Source organism: Alligator sinensis, unplaced genomic scaffold (assembly GCF_000455745.1).
Source record: "Alligator sinensis unplaced genomic scaffold, ASM45574v1 scaffold1000_1, whole genome shotgun sequence".
Taxonomy (NCBI): domain Eukaryota; kingdom Metazoa; phylum Chordata; order Crocodylia; family Alligatoridae; genus Alligator; species Alligator sinensis.
Genome location: NW_005842478.1, coordinates 520,088 through 532,081, shown reverse-complemented (window position 1 = coordinate 532,081; position 11,994 = coordinate 520,088). Strand labels below are relative to the sequence as shown.

The following is an 11,994-nucleotide window of genomic DNA, read 5'->3' as shown; positions in this document are numbered from 1 at the left end:
AATGAGGTGGAACTTGTGTGCCACACAGTGGATGCCAACAAAGTTGGCATCACAGACTGCCTTGACCATATTGGCCCCATTGTCAGTGACCATGACCCCGTGAGCGAGCTTGCCTTGCCCAACGAGCCACCCCTGCACCAAGTGGTTCATGGACCCCATGATCTCACATGATCTGTTGCCGTGTGGCTTGAAAGACAGTCCACCGATGGCCTGACTGGTTACATCAATGCCCTGTGAGGGAGAGGTAGGCGTGATCTCCACCCTGGCTGCTTCAGATGTCCAAGGTGAAATGTCAGGCCTTCTGCAGATCTGCCTTGTGCAGCTCCTCCCTCAAGTACTCCCTGCATGCCTCGTACAAGGAGGGCAACACCGTCCTGCTGAAGGTGGTGCATGTGGGCACGTGGTATGATGGGGCCATGAGCAACCTGAACCCTGGCCGCTCAACTAAGGAGAAGGGCTGGCTATCGACTGCAAGTATTTCCCCATGCTCTGGGTGATTTTGCTTGCCCTTGCAATGCGCCCCTCTTTCTGTCTGCCTTTCCCCCACTCTTCCAGGGTGGCCTGCCTCTGCTTTGGGAAGACAGGGGCTTTGGAGTGGGAGGAGGAATTCACTTTGTGCATGTTCCCGTTGGTACCAGGCTGAGGAGGAGCAAGGGCAAGGTGCTCGACTGCAAGTATTTCCCCATGCTCTGGGTGATTTTGCTTGCCCTTGCAATGCGCCCCTCTTTCTGTCTGCCTTTCCCCCACTCTTCCAGGGTGGCCTGCCTCTGCTTTGGGAAGACAGGGGCTTTGGAGTGGGAGGAGGAATTCACTTTGTGCATGTTCCCGTTGGTACCAGGCTGAGGAGGAGCAAGGGCAAGGTGCTGGTGCCTGCAGAGATGCATCAGCATCACCATGGTGCTCATGTGTTTTGTTCCTTTGCCTCAGCTGGTTTTGGCTTGGCAGTGGAAGCAGATAGGATAAGTGGGATCATCATCCCAGACCACACTACCCACTTGCTTCTGGGGTGCAGGTACACGTGTGGATGCTGCAATTTACCCCTCCTCAGCAGGCAGAGGCACAGCAACAGGAGGAACGGACTCAGTTCAGCCGCTTGCCTCTGCAACCTCTACCTCAGCCTCCTCTGAAGTGCTTTCTGGGGAAGGAGACTTGGCTTTAAGGGAAACTTGAGAGGTGTGGAGCACAAACTCGGCTAATTCCCTCTCCTTCCCCAGAATTTCCCTTGCTAGGGCACTCAGCTGCAGCTCCTCCTGTGGCAATGGAAAGCTCAGTATGGGAAGTGAAATGGGAGTGGCGGAGACTGAAATGCTGGTGCTGGTGCTGCTGCTTGTTGTCATGGTGGTGGTGGTGGGGGTTATGGCTGGTGCTCTTGGAGGAGATGCAGACTCAGACACAGGCAGTGGCACTGGCACTGCTCCCCTCTCCTTGTTGCTTGTGGAATCCTCATCCCTCTTAGTTGTAGCAAAGAGGCTGTGTCTCAGGTTGGTGCGGGGAGAACTTACACTTCTTCTATCCCCTCTTCTGCCCTTCCCTGAAGGCTTGCCAGCTGCCTTTCTACCACGCTTCATGGTGCGTTTCATAGGGTCTTGTTTTTGTAAAAATTTATAAATGTATCTCCCTTCCTATATAAATTTCAAAACATTCAAAATGTTTTGACTGTCTTCGTTTCATTTTGAGGCTGTTTCAAAGCCCTTAGTTTCGTTTCAATTTTGCTATTTTGAGCTTGAAACGAGTCAAAACAGCGTCGAAATGAAACAGCCGGCAAAAATTCTCACAGCCCTACTGGCTATATTCATAGAATCACAGAGAAACTGGGTTGGAAGGGACCTCCACTAGCCATCTAGTCCAACCACCCCCTTGCCTGAGGCAGTATCATCCCTATTCAAACCATCCCATAATGTTTGCATTGTGGATGTTTCGGTGAAAAAGGCCACCAAGGAAGGTGAGAGAACAGAGAGAGGCAGTCCTCTGACTGTGGTTCTGTTGGCCGGGAAGTAGAAATCTTGGAAATTAGTGTTAGGCTGGTGCAAAGTAGTATCTAAGCAGCCTCTACAATAAAGAACCAATATACCTAAGACCGTAGAGGTGAAAGGACGTAGATTTTCTTTACAGACCTTTGTGGGTTCAGTGAATCTTAATTACAACACTTACATCCAAGTTTTTGCAGCTGGTTCTTATTTGGCTTCAGCGGGGCTCTGTGTAGGTGGATGCATCGACCTGCATAGATTCTGTTGCAGGTTTGGGACCTTAAATGACTTAAATCTATGATAACATTGCAGATGTCTCTGAGATGTGAATGTTGTGCTTTTGGTGTTTTGGGCAAAGTAGTAGACTGTCTCCAGGCTGTTTAAAATTTACTAGTTGCACCAGGATGGAATATTACTCTTAACCCCTTGTAATGAAGTGCTGAGACTAGGCTTTGTAAAATTTATAGTGAGACAACTTGCTAAACACTCCACATACTCTGTTCTGTATCTTTTAGTTTTGTATTTACTGGAATGTAATTCTAGACATTAATAAAAATCTCTCTCGTCTTTCAGATAGCTGCCCAAGAGCTGTCTGATAACAGAGTGATTACCCTGAGCATGTCTGGTCGAAAACTGGATAAAAAGGTATGTGGGATTTTATTTAAAACATGCACAAGTTAAACATTTATAGGCAATACGTTCTCTGAAATTGTTCCTAGTAATTATTGTGGTGAATAGAAAAGGGGACTCAGATTGGGACTTGGAAAACGTGAGTTTGATTCCTGACTGAATGCTGGGTAACCTTGAACAGTTACTTCCCCTTCCTGTACCTCAATGTCCTCATCTGTAAAATGGCGAGAATGATACTGGCTTCCTTTGTGAAGCACTTGGAGATCAAAAGATGGAGAATGTAACACTAGATCTAGGTATTGTTATGCCTTTTAAGAGCATGTGTCTTCTAAAATCATTGTCTTGGAAGAGACTAAAAAAGTCATCTAGTCTAACTGACTGCACTCAGGCAAGATCTGCTATTCTTAAACCATTCCAAACACATTCCTACCCAACATCCTCTTGGGAACCTCCAGTGAAGGAGATTCTATAGCTCTTCTAAATAGCTGGTTCCAGTATCCTATTGCTCTAACTGGAAGTCTTTCCTGACATTAAATCTCCTTTGCTCTAGTTTTAAACCTACTGCTTTGTGCCCTGCCCTCTGTGACCAGGGAGAACAAATGTTTCTTCCTTTTCTCTATGGAAGCCTTTCAAACAATTGAAGGCTACTATTGTGTTCTTCCTTAATCAACTTCTCTCCAAATTAAGTGTAACTAGTTTCTTCAGCCTTTCCTCATGATTTGCATTCCAGCCCCTTTTATCAGCTTCATCATTGGTTTCTGCAAGCTCTCCAGTTTCTGTTAATCTCATGATCTCATCAGAACTTCCATTAATAACAGAATAACCTTCAGTTTTCAAATGGTGTTTCAAAATCAAGCTATTATCCAGGTGTATCCTTTATTACACCAATGTAATGATAGTAGATTTGAAGTGGGCAGGGTTGGGCTCTGTTTCTTGGTTTCTACGGTCAGGTGTCATCCAGCCCAAATAGGCACAGCTTACAAATATTTTTTGGGGAGTCTGTGTACCATCCAGCAACGGAGAAAAATGTTTTGTGATCTCTTCCACATCATCCATCCAGGCTCTGATACACTGTAATAAAATGTGACACATGCCTGGCTTGAGAATTCCTTGACCAACCCCAAACTCTTCTAAATGGAGCTGGAAGATGACTCTGAGTCATCAGTATTTCTTGATGAGACCTGACTCAGTAAATGAGCCTCAGCTGTGTTCATGAAGAAGTCTTAAATATCATTACTTTCCTCCAGTGTCCAGAGGGACCTCTTCAGCATTTCTGTGTAACTCAGGAATATGTATTGTAGTATAGGAACTTTTTACCTCTTATCCCTCAGAGACTCCTTGTTGTCCATACAACCCAGGCCATTTATGAAGGGCAGAGATGGGCACTGAGTGTGACTAGCATCTTTCCCCAACATGCCCAGGACATGCATCTTAAACCAATAAGGAAAGAATAAACAGAATTGTTAGGTGGAATGCAAAATTGTTCCATTTCCTTCTCCACCCTGTTCACTAAGCCATCTAGACACCCAGTCTTAATCTGGCAAGTGCTTGAATTGTAATAGACTTGTCAGTTTCCATGCTGTGTCATTAAAATGCAAAGTCCTCATCCCAGTGGAAAATGCCTTTTTTGATTAGAATGTGTCTGTGACACTACTGGCTTGGTTTAAGCTTTCCTGGAAGGGTAGATTTAGATTTGAGATATTATGAGTCTCTCTGTAAAGCTCCATAGAAAATTATGTCTCCTTTTTCCTGACTCATTAAAGATTTGGGAGCTTGATTTCATTAAAATGAGAAATAAAATTAAAATGCTTGCCTCCTTCTGAAAATGCCTGTGTGTCTGGGGGTGTTCGTCATTTAAAGCTAGCAATTATTTACTTTGGATACCAGTGCAGGGCGAGTAACCCACAGCAATTTTGCTTCCACATTTGAAAACCAGGGATTGGCCTTGGAAAATGCTACTTTTTTTTCTTTACTCCCCTGCCCCAGGTCATCTGATAGAATGCAGATGTTCGAGAATACTAGTAGAACATGTGCGTGTTGTATCAGTGCATGTTGCATCACCTGGTAATCTCTAGTCTCTTAGGGTACTGGCACATGTTATGCTTAGCACGTTTATATTTAGATCATAGTAAGCATTAATACAACTTGACATTTGCTAAGAAGTTGCACATTTATGGTTACTATGAACAAGCTCCTGTGTGGTGCAGGGGCTGGGACCAGTTCCTGTGAATTTCCAGGTTCCTTCCCACCCCTTGCACCACACGGGAGCTTTAAATTGTTGAGCCCCACTTCCCTTCATACACACAGATAATAAATAGTGGTTTCAGGTCTGTGGACTCGTGCTGTCTCCCATTCCATTGAGCCTCAGGCAGGCTGGCCTAATATGCAAACCGTATGACCCCACCTTATTCCCCAGACTGATGTTAAAATATCCTTGAAAGCCTCTTTCTGTATTTGTAACCAGTGTCTTGAATTCATCTCACTACATTAGTTCTTTTGAACCCACTTTAGGTCGTATACAAAGCCAATGTATACAGGATGGGAACTCTTGGTGGGGACCTGTTAGTTAATAAATGACTATGTCTTTATCTTCACAGTGAGTCTTTGAGTCTTTAATTTTAGACTCTTGGTGTGTCTTTAATTTTAGAGACACAGTGAGTCTTTAATTTTAGAGTCTTGGTAAACTGAGATAGATACACACCTGGCCACAACCGTTTTCCTTGGAGGAAGAAACTGGTTTTGTGGTTTAGTCTCTTCATTTTTGCATATTTGTCAGATGGAGTTTTCGCTCTATTTTTCAAAGATTGTTCCCTGTGTGGATTTGGAGTCTAGTTTTGCTCAATTCCTGGCCTGTAAACTGGCCTTATTCTTTATTTTCACTTCTGTTCACCCCTTGGAGTCAACATGGTAGTTAGGGAGAGTGTTTCATGCACATCTATAAAATTAACTAGGTTCCACCTGTAGGACCAAAAGTTCTTCTTGGGGTTTACCTCTTCTGCTTGATTACATAGTGGGTTTGTGCAGGTGACCCTTGGAATAGAATGGATCCTGCTGTAGAATTAGCATAATTTCTCAGCCAGAAAGAGGCCAATTCTGATTCTGGTTTGTATTTAATGTTAACCGAGATGCACTAGACTGGGACTCAAGTCTGGATCCAGTTCCCAGGTTTGCCACTGACTCTCTGTTGGCATCAACCAAGCCAGTGTGTATCTCAGTATCCCATCCATAATAGGAGGGCATCGAGGGTGAGGCTTTACTCACCAAGGCGTCCCTGGGGGTTACAAGAAATAATGGCCATAAGCTAGCAGAGAGCAGATTTAGACTAGACATTAGGAGGAACTTCTTCACAGTTAGAGTGGCCAAGGTCTGGAACGGGCTCCCAAGGGAGGTGGTGCTCTCCCCTACCCTGGGGGTCTTCAAGAGGAGACTCTTTCCTGCCTATGCAGGGGGTCGGACTCGATGATCTATTGAGGTCCCTTCCGACCCTAACATCTATGAATCGATTAGAGTGGATTGAGAATTTTTCTGAAGAAACAGGGTTTGGTTGGAAAATGACAGTTTGTCAATATGGAAATGTCTTGGGTAACATGTTTTGGATGAATTTTTGCCAGAACACAGGCAGGTTTCTGACAGGAACTTAACTGGCTTTCCTGTTAACTTACTAGGTGGGCCACGAGGGAAGCCCCAGGTTCCATGGGAGCTGCCTAGCAGTTGAGGATCCCCAGGCTGCAAGCTACTGATTTGGAAGCCCTTTTAGCTCCAGCTATTAGAGGGCTTGGAGTCAGCATTCTCCAGTTCTAGGCTTGTTGCCCTGTGGCTGGGGACCCTGAGGGCTGCTTCCAGGAGTCAGGACACTCAGTTTAGCTTTTGTTTGGACAAAAATCTAATAAAAATGGAATATTTCTCCAGAATAAACTATTTTTGGAATTTCCCTTCTGCAGGAAATTTTGAAAGTTAAGTCTTTCATTTTTTTTCTGAATCTGAATGAAAACTTTTTTTCCCAAACATTGGAATTTTCCCTGGAACTGAACTTCCATGTTCCAGCCAACTCTAGTCAGAACCTTTCCTCTTCCTCTCACTCACTCTTTGGAGAATCGGTACAGGGACAGACTTTTCCTGTGCATCTTGTATAGTTCCTGGCATACTGAGGCCTCTAGCTCAGGAATGGAATTCACTTCTATCACAACACAAATAGTAATGAGGCACTAGAGATGCTACTGCTTTGAGCCACATGGAAATGCTGAGACAGTCAGGTGGTCTTGTCCAACTGCCAGCCCATCTTTTTTCTTTAATTGTAAATTCTGCCTTTGAATCACTGAGACCATAACAATCGAAAGCTAAGATGTGTTCCAGAACGGAACCCTTTGCTAAAATTTAGTTAATTAAGAACTATGATTCAATATTGTAACTTACTTTCTGTATGTTAATACAAAGCCCAGAACCAAGGGGCTCCAACTTGGCCACTGGGGCAGTTGAAACATAAGAATTCAGTAATGACAGGACTAGTTTCTGCTTCCCTGCCTGGCACTGAGTAGTGACTTGCAAATCAATGGAGAAATTCTGAGCAATATTCCAGCCATGTCTGGCTGCCAGAGTCTGGCCTAGAGACTGCAGATGACCCATTATGGAACACAGTGGGGATCTGGAAATGAATCCAAAGTCATCTCATTCATTTATCCTAGGTACTGCCCTTTTTTCTTCCTCCAACCCCACTGCTTATGCTGAGTGGATTTACTTGTTTGCTTATTTCACTATTCCTGGCACTGGAATCCAGTTCTCTGTAAACATACACATAATGCGTGCCTGCACCTGTAAATACTCTACCTGCGCAGTGTGTGTGTATTGTTTATAAACTGGCAGTCAACCATCAGTCCTTTTATCAAGAGAGTATTTAAGCAGCTGCTGGAAGGAATGACAAACAAGCACTGACTGAAGTCAGCATCGCTCTGAGACTTACGCAGAGGTTTGATCTGTTCACACTTTATTGTTGTGTTTGTTCTGAGACATATATGCATACATTTTTTTAGTTTTCTACATGTTTTTCTAAACCTGAACTCAGTTGCCTTCCAGACCGAATGTTTTGCACTGCATGCAAAATGTATACCCTCCATTGACACCCGGGAGATTGTTACCATTAGGATTGTGTGTGTGTGAAAAACCACTTCTCCCTCCATCTCTCTAATCCCATTGCACAAGCAAAACTATGTACGTTGCATGTTTGAAAAATGTCCCTCTAATGTGAATTTGAACAGTTTGCCTTAGCAAAACTTTGGCAAATGTATCCTGTACATAGGCCAGATGTATCCATATTGTTGCGCTATGTAACATAGAACTCAAGCACTTTTACTTGGGCACAATGGCAGGCGAGGAGAGGGGCCTGTAACAGGAAGCCAGGGGGCTCCTGTCATCATGAGAGAGGGCAGTAGGCTAAGTCCGCTATGTGGAGCTGCAGTGGCAGGAGGAGGCGCTTGGAGAGCTGCATGCAGCTGGTAAGTCTGTCGTGGTGGATGGGAAGGGGGAAGGAAGGGGCGTGGGGGGCCAGATCAAGGCCCCCACACTGAGGGAGGGAGTGGGGCTGGGGCAGGCAATGCCCAGCCGGTCACGGGGTGGGGCATGGGACAGAGCTGCGGCTTGTGTGGGAGGGGTGGCTCCTGCTGCTGTGCATGCCCAGGGAGGGCATGGGGGGAGGGGCATGTGCCCCTGGATCTGCACGGGACAGGGTGGGCTGAGGCTAGGGCTAGGGCTAGGGCCAGGGCTGAGCTGGGCTTTTCCTGGGGGCGGGGGGCTGGGCTGTGCTCAGGATGGGTGGCAGCAGCACTGGGAAGGAGGATTGGGGGGGCTATGGTGAATTTTGGGGTGGCTGTAGTGTCGTCTCCCCCTCCCCCCCCCCACCTCATAGCCCCCCTCCCAGTGCCTCTGCTGCCCACCCTGAACTCAGCCTGGCCCAGCCCCTGCCAGGAAAAGCCTGGTGCAGCCCCAGCCTGCAGTGGCAGCTGTGATGCCCTGTGCAGATCTGGGGGACTTGTGCCCCCCCACCATGCCCTCTCGTGATGCATGCAGCAGCGGGAGCCACATTCCCTCCCTGCACCCCAGCCACCCGGATGAGCTGTGGCTCCATCCTGTGCCCACCCCATCCTGCCCTGGCTGGGCAGCTCCTGGCCCAGCCCCATGCCCCTGCCCCAGCCCCACTCCCTCCCTTACCATGGGGCCCTTGATCTGTCCCCCCGACACCTCTTCCACTACAGCAGCTGTCCATGTTGTATTGGAAATTGCATTGGTATCGGCCAATACACCTCCTTAAAAATTGGCTTTTGGTATTGGCCCTAAAAATCTCTATCGGTGCACCCCGAGTTCCAGATTCTGGTGACCCTTTTAGAAAAGAAGTTTTTTCTTATGTCAAGCCTAAATTTACCTTCTATTAGCTTATGCCCATTTGTCCTTGTCCTCCCCTGAGGTACCTTCCTGAAGAGCTGCTCCCCCAGATCCTGATGCTCACCCCGATATACTTGTAGGCGGCTATCAAGTCACCTCTCAGCCTTCTCTTACTCAGATTGAACTGGCCCAGTTCCCAGAGTATCTCCTCATAGGACCTATTTTCTGTGCCTCTAATCATATGGGTGCCCTTCTTTGTACCCTCTCCAGCTTATCCACATCTTTCTTGAAGTGTGGTGCCCAGAACTGGACACAGTGCTCCAGCTGTGGCCTCACCAATGCTGAATAGAGAGGGAGGCGCATTTTCTTGGATCCTTTGGCAACACATCAGCTAATGAACGCCAGTATTCTATTTGTCCTTCTGGCAGCCTCGTCACACTGTTGGCTTATGTTCATCTTCCAGTCTATCATGACCCCTAGGTCCTGTTCAGATGCAGTGCCAGCCGGTGGACCACCACCCACTGTGTAGTTATGGTGAAGGTTCTTCCTACCCAGATGAAGAACCTTGCACTTCTCCCTGTTAAACCTCATCTGATTCCATTCAGCCCATAAACCCAGTCTGTCAAGGTCATCCTGGATCTTTACCCTATCCTCTGATGTGCTTGGTATCATCTGCAAACTTAATCATTGACCTTTCTACCCCCTCATCCAAGTGTTTAATATATTTATTAAAGAGCATGCGAGAGAGTGCACCCTAGGCTCACCAGCCTCTGAGGGCAGCCTCCCCTCATTACCTTTGAACATCAAGGCATGGCAGGTGAAGAAGACCCTGGGAGGCTGGTGCAGAAGCCAGGCAGAATTAGGGTGGCCACTAGGGGCCATCGCAGTGGTCCTCGGGTGCCATCCTGTTATACCCTGGCTTACCTACAAGTACTCAATGCTACAGCATCCATGGCTATACTTAACCCATATGTTCATTTGATCTTCACAATCCAGGTAAAGTAGTTACCTGATTGCTTGCTTGGCTGCAGGAAGAATTAATGAAGCTCTTCACAGATACTTTTCTGACTTGTAAGCTTGCATAGCATGCGACCAAAACGCTGGCTTGCATCCATAGATGCTTCTCAAGCAAATCCCGGGACGTCATTCTCCCCTTGTACTCGGCCTTAGAGAGGTCGCAGCTGGAGTACTGCGTCCAGTTTTGGGCTCCACAATTCAAAAAGGATGTGGAGAAGCTTGAGAGAGTCCAGAGAAGAGCCACGCGCATGATCAGAGGTCAGGGAAGCAGACCCTACGATGACAGGCTGAGAGCCCTGGGGCTCTTTAGCCTGGAAAAGCGCAGGCTCAGGGGTGATCTGATGGCCACCTACAAGTTTATCAGGGGTGACCACCAGTATCTGGGGGAACGTTTGTTCACCAGAGCGCCCCAAGGGATGATGACTAGGTTGAATGGTCATAAACTACTGCAAGACCGTTTCAGGCTGGACATAAGGAAGAATTTCTTTACTGTCCGAGCCCCCAAGGTCTGGAACAGCCTGCCACCGGAGATGGTTCAAGCGCCTACATTGAACACCTTCAAGAGCAAACTGGATGCTTATCTTGCTGGGATCCTATGACCCCAGCTGACTTCCTGCCCTTTGGGCAGGGGGCTGGACTCGATGATCTTCCGAGGTCCCTTCCAGCCCTAATCTCTATGAAATCTATGAAATAGAACTGTGGCATCAATTTCTGAGTTCCTTCAGTAAAACAGAACCCCCTCACCCTCTATTTCTGTCTCCCATCCAAATTCTTTTGAAAATGTAGGACTTTGACTTCACTAGGACAGATTATGTTGTTCTTAGTGCAGTATCATCCAACAGTAGACATTGTATCACCAGGTTGTGCCATCAAAAGATCACATGGGTGACGGTTTATTCCAGGCTCTGGTATTGACTCTCTAAGTCACGTCACTGCTCTCTGCTTCAGTTTCTTTAATCTATAAAAGGCATACTAGGATTAATTCTCCCCGTCCCCTTCCCTGCCCCTGCAACCTCTGTATGGAGTCCCTTGAGCTTTCTAGATGAAAAGCAATCTAGAAGAGCTAAGTCATTCTCCCTGGAATGCCCACACATAACTACCACCAACATTATCAGTACAGGAATTCAAAACATAGGTTTGATGCAGAAAACTCCTAAAGAATGTTACAAATTAGTACATGTAGGCATCACTTAGTCACCATTGAACCAAAGTCACCTTCAGACCCGAAGGCAACCGCTGCTGAAGAGCACCTAGCAGCAAGACACTGTCAGCTTGATATGACATTCTTCTCTGCTCATAGTTTCATAGTAGCTAGGGTCAGGAGGGACCTGAACAGATCATCTAGCCTGACCCCCTGCCACAGGCAGGAATGAATGCTGGGTTCACAAGACCCCAGACAGGTGATCATCCAACCCTCTCTTGAATTTGCCCAAGATAGGGGCGAGGACCACTTCCCTGGGAAGCTGGTTCCAGATTCTGGCCACCCTAACTGTAAAATATTGCCCTCTGATCTCTAACTTAAACCTATTCTCCATCAGCTTATGGATGATCATCCATTGTTCCTTGTCACCCCAGGTGGTGCTGGAGAGAAAAGGGCTCTACCTATTTGCTGTTGATCTCCCCTGATGAGTTTGTAGGGAGGCACCAGGTCCCCACTCAGCCTTCTCTTGCTGAGGCTGAACAGGTTCAGGTCCCTCAGTCTCTCCTCATAGGGCCTGTCCTGCTGCCCTCTCACCAAGTGGGTGGCTCTCCTCTGAACCCTCTCCAGACTGGCCACATCCCTTTTGAACTGTGGCACTCAGTACTGGACGCAGTACTCCAACTGTGGCCTGACCAATGTCGCACAGAGGGGGAGTATCACCCCTCTGGACCGGCTTGAGATGCACCTTTGGATGCATGACAAGGTATGGCTGGCCTTGCTGGCTGCGGTCTGGCATTGGCGGCTCATGTTCATCTTGGAGTCAATAATGACTCCAAGATCCCTTTCCGCCTCTGTGCTTTCAAGAAG

At 47.1% G+C, this 11,994-nt stretch overlaps 1 protein-coding gene across 8 annotated transcripts in view; it reads left to right on the top strand.

The window, feature by feature from the left end:
• The window catches only part of CPNE2 (copine 2), a 211,081-nt gene that overhangs the window by 109,671 nt on the left and 89,416 nt on the right, over positions 1-11,994 (top strand). For all 8 annotated transcript variants that reach the window (XM_006031028.3, XM_025212695.1, XM_025212694.1 and 5 more), the window contains one exon: positions 2,541-2,612. In XM_006031028.3, the coding sequence (XP_006031090.1) occupies positions 2,541-2,612 (72 nt within the window). The remainder of the gene's footprint in view (positions 1-2,540; positions 2,613-11,994) is intronic.